Here is a 17,769-nt window from a genome sequence, read left to right on the forward strand (position 1 = left end):
ATAAAAATTTATTATATATTTGCATTTGTAAATTTATAATTTTCTATCATAAGTTATATTAAAATATTTATTTAATTATAAATTGCATTTGAAGATATCTTCAATTGTCTAGTTAGTCGTTTACCCACTAATTTTGGGTAAGTTTTCTGTTTTATTAAAAATTCTTTGCTCTGATGCGTTACCGCTCCGTTCTCAAGTTGAAATCTTAAAAGAAAAGTTTAAAATTAATAAATTAAATATCTTCTACTGAAAGTTTAAAATTCAACATACTTGCAAAGATAATGAAGAGGTCCAAGCATCGCGTCTTTGTACCAAGATTGGTTTTCTAAAATCGAAAGAGAGAATGCACCACTTTCTAGAGTAGATAGACATCCTTCAGCAGGCTGAGTCCTTATCACGTAACTGCTTGCAGTATTTTGCACTAACTTACAAGCTTTCAGACTCGACAAGCAAGGACTGGAATGATACATGGACTAAAAAATAAAAATTAAATCTATATTATTAAGAGAATAAGCAAAATTTTGTGGCCAGTGTATTTATATGATAAAATGAGCTTTTATGGTTAAATTTGGTATCTTTGAAAAAGTCTTGAGCTGGAGTTGTGCCTTTTCATGGTTTCATATCATTCTCACCAATACTCAATTTATGATGATAAGTATTTAGGCTGCATTAGAAAATGCTCTATCTCTAGATACAGAATTAAAAAATGACCTTGTATCTCGTGAACTATTGACATTTTTAAAGATATAAGCTCATCCCGGTGTTACACTCATCAAGACCATTCATTTGAATACCCACATCAATTTTTCATATATTTATATATATATTATATATATATATCGATGATCTAATTAGCAATTTGTGTAACTCCTTATTTTTATTGGGTGATTTTTTAACATTTTGATGTAGCCATAATCGAATTATAAATTATTTGAATGATTCAAACCTAAATATTATATCTCTATTAGATAATAATGATAATAAATGGTTTTTTAAAGTGATAATAAATTTTGAACTAATTGTTTTTTTCGTGCAAATAGAAGATTCTTTAAAATGGAGTTAGACAATTTGCTAATTAGAACGTCGATATGTATACATGAAAAATATATCAAAATGCATGTGGGTACTCAAATGAAAGCTCTTGATGAGTGTAATATCGGGATGAGCTTATATATTTAAAAATGTCAATATTCAAGAAAGTACAGTGCAATTTAACATAATTAAGAAATGACCTTGTATCTTGTCAACTATTGACATTTTTAAAGATATAAGCTCATCCCGATGTTACACTCATCAAGACCTTTCATTTGAGTACCCACATCAATTTTTCATATATCTATATATATATATATATATATATATATATATATATATATATATATATATATATATATATATATATATATATACATATATATACATTTTTAAATAACGTCAATAGTTAAAAAAGTACAGTGCAATTTAACATGATTAAGAAACGACCTTGTATCTCGTGAACTATTGACATTTTTAAAGATATAAGCTCATCCCGATGTTACACTCATCAAGACCTTTCATTCGAGTACCCACATAAATTTTTCATATATTTATATATATTATATATATGTATATATGAAAAATATATCAAAATGAATGTGGGTACTCAAATGAAAGCTCTTGATGAGTATAACATCGGGATGAGCTTATATCTTTAAAAACGTCAATAGTTAAAAAAATTACAGTGCAGTTTAACAAAAGTCATTATTTAATAAAGCAAAATTAAATTTATTTATAGCTCACAAATCACGGCAGTCACATAGTGACTGCAAGGTTGCTAGTTTTAATTAATTTAAAAAAAATTTTTGAAGTTAAATAATTTTATATTAAAATAATACTTTTGCTTGAGGCCAAGTACCGTCCAACAGCACAAGGTTGTAAGGTCTCTGGCCATTAACTCCAACTTTAGGAAGTTCGTTTATATCCACCGCGTTCGCTGAAGGATACAGAAGAATAGTGTTTTCTTCTTTTAAAATTTCCATCAGCCCTTCGTGTTTTGAAGGAAACTTTTTGCCTCGAAATAAGAGACACTTGTTCTGTTCAAGAGATAGAGAGAGCATTGGAGCTGTTCGGAGACAACGTTTAACCTCTGCGGGATGTTGGAGGATTATTATCCGTGATTGAGGACACAGAGGAGTTTTCGGCAATCCTGGACACCAACACACAGTAATTGGCCTTCTGTGAAGAAATATTTATTTTAAAAAGTTATCATTATTTTGATTCTAAAAAATTAAAAGTAAAAGTGATTTACCTGCACTGTGAACATTGATCTCGCATTTCAGGTGGATCTGCTGATATTTCTGATAATTCTTTCCATGCCTCGTCATTTTCTTCCGTCATTTTCCTTATAAAAATTTATATTTGGTTATAAGCTAGATATAAGGTTAATAATTTGTTATGTTGACAAATTTAACTGTTTGGAGTTGATACTCAACTACGCCACACGTGTTCACTGAATTTAAACATCAGGGGTTCTCATATAGTTTTTGTCACACTAGAATTGAATTGTGCGCGCGCAAGCGCGCGCCTGACTATAGGGTTTGCATATATTTTCATGCTTATGATATATTCGACCAATCACGTTACGAATAGTTTGATGCCACATACATTTCATCTCAATTTTATATTAGGATTGATGGTTCTAAGAGAAAAAAAAAAATGATTTTCTCTTATGGTAAGTTGCCTGGGAGTTCCAAAATTATTTATTACAATTAAAAAGTTTTAATTGTTTTTTTTTTTTTTTTTTATTTATATATATTGAGAAGAAATCATTAAATTATTTAGGGGAGGGGGGGGCAAAATGGGGTACCCCCAAAATTTCGGGGTAATGCTAAAAGATGCAATTTCGAAAATTAATTACTCAAATACGGTGCGGTCAATTGATCTGAAATTTTGGTAGTAAATTATTAATATATTTATCTTTTGATAAAAAAAATTTCATAATTTTCTGTTGAAATGCCTATCACGCTACAACTACCTTAAGATTAGAAAATGAAAAATTTATACAGAAAATCCTAAATATGATTAAACCGTTATATAAATAAATGAATGTTGAATTATCATGAAAAACAAAAACTAAGAAAAGTCATAATATTAGCAATTTTTATTTAAAAATTAGAAAAAATTATAATTAATTATATATGTTTCTGGAATTTCTTGCGGACCGAGGTAACGGCAATTGATAATTTCAAAGAATTTATTAGTGTTCGTTCTAATTTTTTAACTTCCCGCTAAGAAAATTGAAAATTGAAAAAAATCGGCAAGTTATTGGTTTTACCCTGTTTTGCAACAATCGAATTCTTATCAGATCTCGACGTTCTGAGGTCCTAGGAAGCTTCCCTCTCGCAAGGGTGTCACTATGTCTGTTATGTATGTATTTGTGTGTGTATGTAAGTATGTAAACCTCCTAATAATTTTTAAATGGCTTGACCGATTTCATCGCGGTCGACGCCATTCGAAAGGGCTTGACCAAACTTAGATTTCATTTTTTTTTTCAAAATTTTGAACTTAATGAGTTTGAATTAACTGAATCAGATTTTAGGTTTTCTTTTCCAAAACTCTTTTATCCTTTCAAAATGATTCTTTTAAATTAATAATAAAATAATAATTTTTTAGATTTTTTTAACAAACTATTATAAAAAGAAAAATAATTTCTCCCTTGTAGGAATTTAAACAATCTATAAAAGCAATAGTTGAAGAAAAATTTTTCATACTAATTTATTTTTTAAATAAAAGCAAAAAATAGTTAGCTATCTGCTGATGTTAGTGTTTTTGAAATTGTTTTTAACAAATGAATTGTCAAAATGGAATCTTTAAAAAATTCAATATGCAAGATGAAACATAATTTTTTTAATTTATAAGTTAAAAAACAAATTTTGTCTATTACAATTTATTTCTCGGCAAATCAATGACTTTTTTTTTTTAATTTTCAATTTTATGAACTTTTATTTAAAAGAAAATTCAAAGATCTCATAAGTTAATCTCATAATAAATTTTAATATTTAAGAAAAACAGCATCAATATATTTTATTTTTTTTAATTTCTAAAAGAACCATTTTTTGAAAAATTTTCTCTATCATAATTTATTCATTGAAAAATCCTAAAAATTTTTCATGCGTTAATTAATTTAAGTGAAAATCAAAGTAATTATTTCTATTATTTATATTTTTTTTTCTTTATTAATTTTAGAATTTTTCAAAAAAATGTTTTTTTTTTTTTTTTTTAATGCAACAACAGTTAATTAAATAATTTAAAATACGTTTCTGAAATTCAAATTAATAATTTATTAAATAAATAAAAAAAATCATAAAATTTACAGTTATCATGTTTTTATTCATGAAAAAATTAAGACTCAGTTCGAATGATAAAACAATTTTCTTCAGTCAAATTTATAAAATTTAATAACTAGTACAGTTATTATATGTAAAACCAGTCTTTGAATTCTTTAATTTTTAAAGTTTTAACGTTATCATCGATAAAATTTCTAAGAATTAAAATAAAAAAATAGCTATAATAGGTAACATTAATATTGTGAGCGTTAATGGCAATAAAATTTACAGTGATTCACCAGCTAAAACTATCATTCTGTACTCAGTCATAATTTACAAATTATTTTCAGATCTATCAAGTGTATGATGATTAACTTGAGTGTTTTCGTTTTCTGACCGGACATTTTTCAGCCGCCATTGAAATAGAAGTCTGAAATTCAGCAGAAAACTTCGGAAGCGGTAGATCTATAGGAATTCTGGTTGCTGAATTGTCTGAAGGTTTTCTCTTCATGTATTCTTGAAGTAGAATTTCTTTGGGGATTAAAGTTTGTACTTTTCACAAATGGCGTCAAATGTTCTCCTCATTCTGCAGGGAGAATCGCAATAGATGTCCAGGAAGACTTCGACCGCTTGGTCCATCAATTCGATAGTCACAGTAGATTCATCATACGAGAACCACTCTTTGCCCTCGCTGCTGAGAGGAATCTTCCAGTTAGTCCACTTCAGTGCAATGTAAATAGCGATGCAAGCAATCACTGAAGGCTCGAAGTGAATACTAAAAGTCGTCAGCTGCATTAACTAGGTCGCCAGAAGATAAGAAGTTTTGCTTATATCTGGATTTTCATCAGCGTTTATTAAAATCAAGCACTTAATGATGTGAGTATGCGGCAGTTCGATGTCTACTTCAAAGCCCAAAGTTTGGAGCATTATTGTTTCATCGAAGAAGATATTTTCTCGATCCATTTTCCATTCCTTTATGGTCTCGAGAGACACACCACTTGCATCAAAGAACTGTTTGCAAGCATCATACACGTGTTCGTATTTTCGAAAATCGTTTCCAACTTTCGCTGCTAAATACAGCGCAGTACAAGCTGTAGCGTATCGATGAAACTTAAACATTGAATGATACATATAAAATCGATGCATATAAACCACAGCACTGTTTATTAGCTCCATTGAAAGCTTCAGGACTTGACCAGCGTCGGAGATCAAGCTCGCTGATTCCTGGCGATACTTCAGCTCTTTGTCTGAATCTAGCCCTTGCTTTCTGCTAGGCGTATTCATCCATTGGTCATACGTGAATAACCGTTTCAGTATTGATGGAAAGTTTTGACGTTGACTTCATTATTATCAAGAGCAGCGACGGAAAACAGAAGATAGATTCAACTGGGAAAAATTAGGAAAACGGTTGACCCTGAAGGCCATCCTGCAACTTCCCGCTGCTTTCGTAATTAAAGTGCTCAACATCGCACATTACGTTTTTAAACCTCAAAGAGCTCGAAAAACATAATTTTGTGTAATTTTTGAGCTTTCCGAGCTCAAAAAGTCTGATAGAAGTTTAATAAAACACTATTTTTGAATTTTCAAACCGCAATAACTTTGAATGAATGAACCGATTTTCAGGCGGTTGGCAACATTCGACGCAGTTTTTTTCAAATTCTATGATACATTTTTAAACACAAATTGATTAAGAGCTGATTAGTTTTTGGAATTGATCGGTCGAGCCGTTTAAAGTTATTCGGAAAACCACATTTGGAAAAAATTTTTTTCGCAGTTTTTCTAAGATTTCTCAAAATCTATCGGCCCAAATCAGTCCAACTTGTATTTAAAATCTAAGGTTTAGTCGAAGCCTTTCGAATGGCACCAACCGCGATCAAACCGGTCAAGCCGTTCAAAAGTTATGAGAGGTTTACACACACACACACACACACACACACACACACACACACACACACACACACACACACACACACACACACACACACACACACACACATCACACACATCATCAATCCGTACATACATACAGACACTTTCGCGGGAATCGTCAGGGAAGCTTCCTAAGACCTCAAAACGTCGAGATTTGACGAAAACTCGATTTTTTGAAAACGGGGTAAGAACAATAACATCCCGATTTTTGGAAATTTTCAATTTTTCTAGCAGGAAGTTAAAAGAAGTGTGTAAAGTTCAAAGACATTATTAAAAATGATAACAAAATTTTGAGGCCTGTCCTCAGAAGTTTTAGCAATCTATGCTATAGTAATATGTATAAATTTCGAAGAATGTCTTGAAAATAAGTGGAAATTTTTCAGCACAGACCTGAAAAGAAATATATATATGGTCTCAAAGTGCACATAAGTCCTCAAACAATACATTCGCTCGAAATTGTATCAAAATTTTGAACTCATGTCCTTGAATTATAAGGAATGCTTTAAACATTGAGACAGTCTTCGAAATTTTAACTTTGAAATTTATATATAAAAAAAAAAAACTCTCATCCCCGATTGCCAATTGTATTTTTAACGTAATTAAAGAAAAATAGGGTGTCTCAAACTATACGTTACACATATATATATATATATATATATACATATAGACACAAAGTGACAACATCGTGAGGGTAGTCAGGGAAGCTTCCTATGACCTTAAAACGTCGAGATCTGATGAAAACTCGATTTTTCAAAACAGGGTGAAAACAATAACTTCCTAATTTTTGAAAATCTTCGATTTTGTTGAGTGGGAAGTTAAAAATGTCGCAGTGATTTTAAAAACACTTGTTTTCAAATCTTTTATTGACGATATCTTTTGAACTAATTAACCGATTTCTACGTTTTTGGCGGCAATCGACGCGGTTTTTTAAGCTCTATAAATTATGCAAAGTGTCATCAAAAGTGATCCGAGAAGAAATGACGAAGTTATGTGAAAAACACTTTCGGTTTTCGGTTTTCTTTCGTTCACGCTATCTCTCGAACGAATCAACCGATTTTGATCGGCGTGGTTTTTCAAGCCGATCTTAAGGGCGGATTAGTTTTTGAAGATTGATCGATATAGCCGTTTAAAAGATATTCCAAAACTACTTTCAAAAATGATTTTTTCTTATTTTTTAAGATTTTTTCAAGATTTCTTAAAATCTATCGGTCTGAATCGGTTCAAATTCTCAGGAAATCTTAAGTTCAGCGTAGCCCTTTCGAATGGCACCAACCGCGATGAAATCGGTTCAACCGTTCAAAAGTTATAAGTTTTAGTCACATAAGTCACACACACACATCACACACACACACATACATACATACAGACATAGTGACAACATCGCGGGGGTAGTCAGGGAAGCTTCCTGTGACCTTCAAACGTCGAGATCTGATGAAAACTTCGATTTTTGCCAAACGGGGTAAAACAACTTCCCTGATTTTTGAAAATCTGAGATTTTTAGCGGGAAGTTAAAAATCAATTTCTGTTAATATTACATTTTTAACTTCCCGCTAAGAAAATCGAAGATTTTTAAAAATCGGGAAGTTATAGTTTTCACCCCGTTTTGCATAAATCGAATTTTCATCAGATTGTGTGTGTGTGTGTGTGTGTGTGTGTGTGTGTGTGTGTGTGTGTGTGTGTATAAGTATGTGAATCGCTTATAACTTTTGAACGATTGAACCGATCGGAATCTACCAAACGTCGTTCTAAATAGTTCCCTCAAACTTAGATTTCCTATGAATTTGAATCGATTCGGACCGATAGATTTTGAGAAATTTTGAAAAATTAAAAAAAAATCGGAAAAAATTGTTTTTTGAAAGTGGTTTTTTTGGAATAACTTTTAAACGGCTTCATCGATCAACTTCAAAAACTAATCCGCCCTTGAAATTGGAAAACCACGTCGATCACTGCTAATCCGGTCAACATCGGTTCATTCGTTCGTGAGTTATCGTTGACGAAAGAAAACCGAAAAAAGTGTTTTTCCAGAATTACTCCGAAATTCCTGGTTCGATCAAACTAAACTTACAAATTCTTTATGGGGCTTAAAAAATTGCGTCGAATGCTGCCAACCGCGTAAAAATCAATTCATTTATTTAAAAGTTACTGCAGTTTGAAAATTTGAAAAATTGTGTTTTATCGAAGTTCTATCAGACTTTTGAGCTCGAAGAGCTCAAAAGCATAGAAAAGCTGTCCCTCTCACCAATGTAAAAAAAAATTGTCCCAAAAATGCCCCAAGCTTAGGACATCCAAACGTGACACAATTTAGGACATTTTTGGGACATCTTAGAAATAAACAGAAATTGTAAATTGGGCATTTAAGTAATTTTTCGTCAATTTTACGTATTTTTTTAAAGATTTTCAGAGAACTTCTTCAATTTTATGACAATTTTAATACAATTTTAAACGATTAATGGATGAAAATTTTTAGGAAAATTTTGGGACATTCATGGAACAATTTTAGGACATTTTTGGGACATTTTTGGAACAATTTTAGGACATTTTCGGAACAATTTTGGGACATTTTTAGAACATTTTTTTTAAATTTTCAGGATATTTAAAAAATATCTTTAGGACAATTTTTAACGTTTTTCAAATGATTTTAAGAAAGACAATTGTTTTTAGCACGGTTGTAGATTCTTCCTAAAATTAATGGATTCAAAATTTTATGACATTTTTGGGACATTTTTTGAATATTTTCGGGACATTTTTAACGTTTTTTGAATGATTTGAAGACAAATGTTTTTTGCACGGTTGTAGATACATCATAAAAGTAATGGATACAAAATTTTAGGACAATTTTAGGACATTTTTGGGACAATTTTCGGAACATTTTTTGGACATTTTGAAAACATTTTTTAGACATTTTTTAAATATTTTTAGGACAATTTTGGACGTTTTTCAAATGATTTTAAGAAAGACAATTGTTTTTTGCTCAGTTGTAGATACATCATAAAATTAATGGATAAAAAATTTTAGGACAGTTTTGGGACATTGTTGGGACACTTTTAGGACAATTTTGGGACAATTTAAGGACATTTTCAGAACATTTTTTGGACGTTTTTAAATACTTTCAGGACAATTTTGAACGTTTTTCAAATGATTTTAAGATTTCAAATTTGTCCTAAGAATATTTAAAAAGTGTCTTGAAAATATTAAAAAAATGTCTAAAAAGTGTTCCCAAAAATGTCCTGAAAATGTTCCAAAATTGTCCCAAAAATGTCTTAAAACAGTCCCAAAAAAGTTCAATAAATGTTTCATCCATTAGTTTCGAAAAAAATCTATAGCTGTGCAAAAATAAATTCTCTTTTCTAAAATCATTCAAAAATCGTTCCATACTGTTGGGAATTAGTTCTAGAAATGTTCAAAGTTTGTTGTAGAAACATCACAAAAGTGTTTCAAAAATGTCCTAAAATTTTTCATTTATGCATCTTAGGACAAATCTACAATTGTGCAAACTAAATTATCTTCATTGAAATCATTCAAAAATTGTTCAAAATTATCATGAAATAGTTCTAAAAATGTTCAAAGTTTGTTGTAAAAATATTACAAAAATTTCTTAAAGTTATCCCAGAAATGTCCTAAAATTGTCCCAAAAATATCCCTAAATTGTCCTAAAATTTTTCATTCATTAATTTAAGGAAGAATTTACAACCGTGCAAGAAAGCAATTGTCATAAAATCATTTGAAAAACGTTTAAAATTATCTTCAAAACATTGAAAAAATGTCCTAAAAATATTTTAAGAATCTCCCAAAATTGTCCTAAAAGTGACCCAACAATGTCCCAAAACTGTCCTAAAATTTTTTACCCATTAATTTTATGATGTATCTACAACTGAGCAAAAAACAATTGTCTTTCTTAAAATAATTTGAAAAACGTCCAAAATTGTCCTAAAAATATTTTAAAAATGTCCTAAGCTTGGGGCATTTTTGGGACAATTTTTTTTTACATTGGTTAGAGGGACAGCTTTTCTATACTTTTGAGCTCTTCAAGAGCTAAACATATATAATTAATTATAATTTTTTGAAATTTTTAAATAAAAATTGCTAATATTATGACATTTTTTAGTTTTTGTTTTTCATGATAATTCAACATAATCCAACATATAATTTGATTTTTTAGTTTCAGGCTTGTACGATATTAGATTAAAAATATAAACATATAGAAATAAATATTTAAAAGTATATTTTTAACTTTCCGCTAAGAAAATTGAAAATTTTCAAAAATCGGGAAGTTACTGTTTTCACCCTGTTTTCCGAAAATCGAGTTTTCATCAGATCTTGATGTTTTGAGGTCCTAGGAAGCTTCCTTGACTATTCCCGCGATGGTGTCTGTATGTCTGTATGTATGTATGTAATCCACATTTTTTAAATTAAAATTAAATAATGATGTGAAGCGGGAAAGAAGAGGCGTTACGGTAATTGTTACGTGATGCGACGTAATCTCCTGGGCATCAGGTAGAATCTCAAGGTAGTAGGAAGTGGTAGATTATAGTAAGTTAGCGATTAGCTATTTGCTGAAGTTTGTTGTTGTTGTTGTTGTTGTAGTAATCGGTTCACTATTCAGGGCTATCACCAATGTGCTTGTGTCAAAAGACTTCACTTTCCATCCAATGGTATTGAGTGACTTGATTGGTCTTCTTGTATTCCAGTCATGTGATATTTCCCAGAGAATTGCCTTGTGGTCGCTGGCTGTGTAGATATTCATCACCTTCCAGTCGTATTTCCCACTGATGAGGCTGCTGCTGACGAAAGTGAGATCTACAATAGAGCTTGCTTCTCCTTTAGTATAGGTTGGCGTATCACCACTGTTGAGCTGGACTACATCTAGTGTAGTAAAAGCTTCTAGTAGTGCTTTTCCTCGTGCATTGGTCTGCTTGCTGCCCCAGTCTACTGCCCAGGAGTTGAAGTCACCGGCAATCGCGACTGGATAAGTGTTTTTTTATTAATAATAAATTTGTATAACTTACGTATCCTTTACGTTTTACCAAACATGTTTGATAACACCGAAAATTTGGGCTGTTTGCAGTTATATTCACTCCATCCGTTTCTACATGATCACAAAAAAATTGTTTATAATAATAAAATAGTAATTAAAGAACAAACAGAACACTAATGAAAAAAATTAAATAGATTCAAGTTGAAAAATTCTTAAATAGAGTAAAATTTACTTGAATAAAGAATAATTTCTTGGATCAAGAATTTTTCCACTTGATTGAAGATATTCAAATTCTTAAAAATTATCTTCTTAGATCAAGAATTTCTCTTTTTAAATAAGTTTATTTTTTTTATCAGTGTAAGATAAAGAAATTATATATTTAAAATTTTCTAAAATTTAATTTCTTAATTGAAACAATTAAAATTTTTCTCATAGTAACTCAATTGTTAAAAAAAAATTTTCTAAATTTGAGAAAATACAATTTTTGATGAAAATTCGCCAGTTGTTTATCTAAAATTGTTTTTTCTCAATTATAAAAAACTTTTTTTAAACAAGAAAGTTATGGCGAGAAAAAAATTGATTTTTTTAATTAAATTAAGAAATTCTCAGTGTATACTTAAGAATTTTAATCACTTACGATTACTTAAAAGATGTAAACACCGTTCTCTATTTTCTGAGAAATCTCTTCGTATAGGGTTTGTTTCTGTTAGTAGTGAATTCGCTGTTGTCTATAAAATTTAATTTCAATAAATTATTTACACAAACTTCAAAAGAGTTGTTATCAAATTGACTTACAGTAAAGTATATACTTAGTAAACCGATGGAAAAAATGAAGTTTTTCATTTTTATAATTTTTTTGTTACAGGTTCTGTAATCAAACAACCCAACAAAGTTTCCGTTTTTTATTCTACTGAATAAGTATGAACAAAAATCGGATATTTATACACAAACGAACCAGTGGAAGATAAGATACCAATTTGTTTCTTTTTCAAGGAAAAATAATACATAAACATTGCATAGTTACATTACTCTATTTTATCTGTTTTTTAATAACTCGCCGTTACATGACTCTAATTATTGTTATTTAGCAATTTAAATCATCAATTGTGATCTTCTTTGTGTAAAAGAGTTATTTGTTTATAATTAAACTATGCATGATACGTTCAAGTATCGAAACTATGAAATTGGTTTAATTGCAAGAAGATTAACTCCACATCTTCCGCACTCCAGTGCATGTGTCGAATGAAAAAAAAATTTTAATCTTCTTTGCAATTAACTTATTTATAACTTTTCAATATCTTTATCACTTAAATTCATTAAAATATAATTAATATAATTATAAATCTATATAATTAATTTATAATATATTTATCACTTAAATTTATAAATATTTTGATAAAATTAATAAGCAGAATTAGACTAACAAAATGTAAGGTGATTTATTTTTAATATAAAATTAATTTATTAAGCTTAAGAATTTTTAGTACACATTTTTTTAGATTTCTTAAGAAGAGTGGAGAAGAGTTTTTTATTGAGAAAATTTTCTACAATTTTTCATGTAAAATAAGGGACTGAATGATGGAAATTTATTAAATTTCGATTTTTAAAAAGTAGATAATCAAATAAAATTAAAAATATTGTTATGTAAGTACTTATTTTTAAAATTAGTTTCATCATTTTTTTAAAGTTAGTTACTTATTTAATTAAAATATTTTACGATATGTATCATAGTTAGCGATTTCACTTTCTCCTTGAACGTGAAAAAAGCATAAATCATTAGTTAGGACATCATTTTGTATTATGCCACTAACTATGAGTGTTTCATTATATCGCATTTCAATTCCACACCAGCAATCGCTGCATGGCGTGATCAAGTAGTTTTGATTTAAGTACGGTAAAAATCTCCGTGACACCTTTAAAGAAGTTCAATTAGATTATCAGTAAGTAGCTGCATTTTTTTGTTTTAAATTTTACCTTATAAACTTTCAGCACTGTAAAATTGTACAGATGATTATAATATGAGTGAAGATTGTATTCTTGATCTTCCTTAACTTGTATTTTTAAAACTGTATAAACATAAAATTTAATTTATCGTGACATCAATTAATTTAGCAGGAATGGGGACAGATTTTTAATAACACTAATGGTTAATTCAGGAGTGTTTCGGGTTTTTATTTAGCGTTCATCATTCAACTAAAACTTATACAATATTAGACAATAAAAAATAAATAAAAACATTTATGCGTTGTTATAACATGTTTTTATTTAGGTGTTATTGTCTAATATTGTATATGTTTTAGGTGAGTCATGAACGCTAAATAAAAACCCGAAGCACTGCTGAATTAATCATTAGTATTTTTAAAAATACGTCCTTATTTCTGCTTAATTAAATTATTAAACCAACATTGATGTTAATCATACACTGTAAAAAATTTTTTGGACTCTGTGTGGTGTAAATGATTTGGTGTAAAAATTTTTAACACGGACGCGGTGTGAGAAAATCGCACTACATGTAATGTTAAATTTAAACGGTGTGAATCCTAAATTTTACACCATCAAGCGTCATGCAGGCCCTCCAAGAGAAGAATGTACCAGAATACCTTCTTAAGATCGTAGCAAGCTACTTTGAAAACAGGGTCCTGAAGTATGACACGAAGAACGGTCCGAGGGAGTATGATTTTACTGGAGGTGTACCACAAGATTCAGTTCTAGGCCCGCTCCTGTGGAATATTATGTATGACTGTCTATTAAGACTAACTCTGCCAAGAAACGTCAAACTCGTAGCATATGCAGATGACGTAGCCATAGTGATCGTTGCCAAACACCTGGACGAGATAAACCATATGTTCGATCTCACTTTTGAGCGCGTTAACCGGTGGATGGACGCAGTGAACCTGCAACTGGCGCAACACAAGACTGAGGCAGTGCTTATTACCAGCAGAAAAGTGGTAGAGACCATTAAGCTGAAAGTCGGCGAACAAGAAATCACATCACAACCTTATATCCGATATTTGGGAGTGATGCTTGATGCCCGACTCAACTTCAAGCAGCAAGTGGAACATGTCAGTGCCAAAGCGTCAGTAGTGAGGGCTAGTCTCGCACGACTGATGCCGAACGTCGGAGGCCCAAAGCAGAGCAGGAGGCTATTATTGTCATCAGTAGTCACATCGGTGCTCACTTACGGAATATCCATTTGGGCCGACGCACTAAAGACGCAAGAATCATGGAGAAAGGCTGGACCAGTATATCGACTGAGTGCCCTACGAGTAACTAGCGCCTTCCGCACAATATCAGAGGAAGCAGTGTATGTTATTTCCGGTACTCTGCCTCTCAGAGTCCTAGCTGAGGAAAGACGGAACCTATATCAACGAAAAAGGTCAACCACACTGAGCCCTGAAGAACTTAGAAGTGAAGAACGGCAACACAGCATCGCAAGATGGCAACAGGAGTGGAATTCTGCAGAGAAAGCTCGGTGGACGTACCGTCTCATACCTCGGATTGATGTGTGGTTCAACCGGAGTCACGGTGAGATCAACTATTATTTAACGTAGATGTTATCAGGACACGGATGTTACCGGAAGTATCTTCACCGCTTTAAGCACGATGATACCCCAGAGTGCCCGTCCTGTCCAGGGGTCAATGAAGATGCGGAGCATGTTTTCTTTGTGTGTCCACGTTTCAACCAACAGCGCGATGAGTTAGAGAAGATTCTGAAAAAGAGAACCCAACCAGAATCAATAGTAGAAGCAATGTTGTCGTCAGAAGCTGCCTGGAATGCCACAAGCACTTTTGCTACAAAAGTGCTTACAGAGTTGCGATCCATTGAGAGGAAAAGAGCGAAAGACAGAATCTAGAAGAAAGAAATAACATCTTAGCCACCAGAAGGAAGAGCGGCAGCTAATTCCTCCCCCCGCGAAGAAATGCCTTACGGCGGTACCATGGGGGATCAGAGGATAGAAGAGAAAGGGGTTTAGGGTTTAGTGAGTAGGGCTGTCAGCGTCGAGTTTTAATATGACGCTGCGTCGAGTTGCCACATATCCAGGCCAAACAGCTATGCCTAGAATCCGTAAAAAGGATTCCCCCCCCCCCTAAGGAAAAAAAAAACACACACACACATACACACACAGTGACAACCTCGCGGGAGTAGTCAGGGAAGCTTCCTATGACCTTCAAACGTCGAGATCTGATGAAAACTCGATTTTTGCAAAACGGGGTGAAAACAATAACTTCCCGATTTTTGAAAATCTTCGATTTTCTTAGCGGGAAGTTAAAAATTCATATTACTCTCAATTTTCACCCTTCTACGATCAACCCCGATTTTTAAATAAAATTTTATATTTTCCAACCCCGGTCGATAGCTGATCAATAGGGTTTCGTTTTGCCAAACTCACATTAAAAAAAAATTATAAATTTGTTTAAAAGTTATATAGGAAAAAAATAAAATTTTCAAATATATAATTAATTTAAATAAATTTTTTATAAATATTAAAGGTACAGTATTACTGTGTCTTTGTTATGATCCAACATTAATAATACAGTAATACTGTATCTTTGTTATGATCCAGCATTTATAATATTTGATTCATTTATAATCCACATTTTTTAAATTAAAATTAAATAATGATGTGAAGCGGGAAAGAAGAGGCGTTACGGTAATTATTACGTGATGCGACGTAATCCCCTGGGCATCAGGTAGAATCTCAAGGTAGTAGAAAGTGGTAGATTATAGTAAGTTAGCGATTAGCTATTTGCTGAAGTTTGTTGTTGTTGTTGTTGTAGTACAATAAGAGCAGACAGTCCAATGTCAGACAGTCCAATGGAAATGGAATAACTCTCATACTATACAGTGGTTACTATACTTAGAAAATTGAATTGTACCAACTTAAAAATCTAGAGCAGAGTAACTATCCGGAGAGGATCTCAGACGCCAAACGGAAACGGACTAACTGTGATACTACACAGTAGTATACTATCCGCAGAAAATTAAACTGTACCAACTTCGAAATAAAAAATTCGACCGAAATTAGTAAAATCTCTCGTAGAATCGAAAAACGGGGGAGGGAAAATTTTATAAATTAGGATAACGCTAAATAATGAAAAAAACAATATAGTTTTTGGTGTTTTACAGAAAGAACTAATAATTAAACTATTTAAAGCGAGTGTAAAGTGTTGATATGAATGTAGTAATAAAATAAATCGAGTTTAAAATATGGTGAGGTTATGTTGACATCTGACTCGAGAATAGAGGCAGCATGTAGTCTCACGCCTACACGTTCACACATATTATTACATATGTTGTTGAACGTGTACTTGGTTTGAGGCACTACAGTGCCTCCGGATGTTGACATCTGACTCGAGAATAGAGGCATGTAGCCTCACGCCTACACGTTCACACATATTATTACATATGTTGTTGAACGTGTACTTGGCTTGAGGCACTACAGTGCCTCCGGATATTATATATATGTATATATAAAAAATATATCAAAATGCATGTGGGTACTCAAATGAAAGCTCTTGATGAGTGTAACATCAGGATGAGCTTATATCTTTAAAAACGTTAATAGTTAAAAAAGTTCAGTGCAATTTAACAAAAGTTATTATTTAATATAAAGCAAAATTTTATTTATTTATAGTTCACAAGTCACGGCAGTCATATAGTAATAGTTATTAAATTAGCAAAGTTATAAATAATAACACGGAATAGAGTAAAACAGTAAATTACACCGTGTTAAATTTACAGGAGTGAAAATTTCACACGGAGGAAATTTTACACCGACTTTTCACACTTTCACGACGGTGTAAAAGTCTCTGGGTCGAATTTTTACACCGAAATTTTTTACAGTGTAGCAATTATTATTAATGAATACTTGTTAAAAATTAAAAATTGTTAATTTAGTTACCCATATCTGCAATCAATATTTGATTTTTATAATTTAAAGAAAGACATCTGCATCCTTCAGTTAGTTTGTTTTGAATCACTAAAAAATTTATAAAAAAAATTATAGTGGTACGAAGAAAAACAGCCATTTAAAAAATTGGTAAAAAAATTATTTAAAAATTTAACGTGGACTATAAAAATTTTTACGCTTACAACGTATCTTTATGTACTCAAATGAGTGTTAAAAATTTCAAATAGATTTTTTTTTAATTAACGATTTTGATAATTAGTTTATCTTATCAGCGACTTTTATAAAGTTTATGGATCATAAAATTATGAAATATCCGTGTAAAAAAAAAATTTCCAGAAACATTCCTCAGAAAAGTTCCGATTATGGGACGATCCGGAACTTTTGCGGAACTTCTCCGAAACTCTTTAGAAACAGTATTAAAAAAAATTTCATTTACAAACTTTTGAGTAACTAAAAATTTGAAATTCTTAAAATTTTTGAGGAACTTCTCCGGAACTTTTGCGGAACTTTTTCGGAACTCTTTAGAAACAACATTTAAAAAGTTTACTTACAAATTTTTGAGGAACTTTTTCGGAACTCTTTGGAAACAACATTAAAAAAGTTTACTGACAAACTTTTGAGTAACCAAAAATTTTAAATTCTTGACATT

At 31.2% G+C, this 17,769-nt stretch overlaps 1 protein-coding gene and 2 long non-coding RNA genes across 3 annotated transcripts; all 3 read right to left on the bottom strand.

The window, feature by feature from the left end:
- Positions 1–19: 19 nt before the first annotated feature.
- Positions 20–2,522, bottom strand: LOC123266212 (tRNA-uridine aminocarboxypropyltransferase 2). Its single transcript, XM_044730306.1, has 4 exons — positions 2,288–2,522; positions 1,875–2,214; positions 271–473; positions 20–204 (listed from the first exon to the last, which is right to left on the bottom strand). Exons 1-4 carry the CDS (start codon positions 2,374–2,376, stop codon positions 72–74), a joined length of 765 nt encoding a protein of 254 aa, XP_044586241.1. The 5' UTR covers positions 2,377–2,522; the 3' UTR covers positions 20–71.
- Positions 2,523–5,725: 3,203 nt separating this feature from the next.
- Positions 5,726–12,100, bottom strand: LOC123266216. Its single transcript, XR_006509721.1, has 4 exons — positions 12,004–12,100; positions 11,846–11,936; positions 11,240–11,319; positions 5,726–5,736 (listed from the first exon to the last, which is right to left on the bottom strand). It is a non-coding gene; the product is annotated as an uncharacterized LOC123266216 (long non-coding RNA).
- A 935-nt stretch (positions 12,101–13,035) lies between these two features.
- On the bottom strand, positions 13,036–17,242 carry LOC123266219. Its single transcript, XR_006509725.1, has 3 exons — positions 17,112–17,242; positions 13,183–13,274; positions 13,036–13,121 (listed from the first exon to the last, which is right to left on the bottom strand). It is a non-coding gene; the product is annotated as an uncharacterized LOC123266219 (long non-coding RNA).
- Between the last annotated feature and the right edge of the window lie 527 nt (positions 17,243–17,769).

The sequence above is a fragment of the Cotesia glomerata genome, linkage group LG5, assembly GCF_020080835.1.
Source record: "Cotesia glomerata isolate CgM1 linkage group LG5, MPM_Cglom_v2.3, whole genome shotgun sequence".
In the NCBI taxonomy this organism is placed as follows: domain Eukaryota; kingdom Metazoa; phylum Arthropoda; class Insecta; order Hymenoptera; family Braconidae; genus Cotesia; species Cotesia glomerata.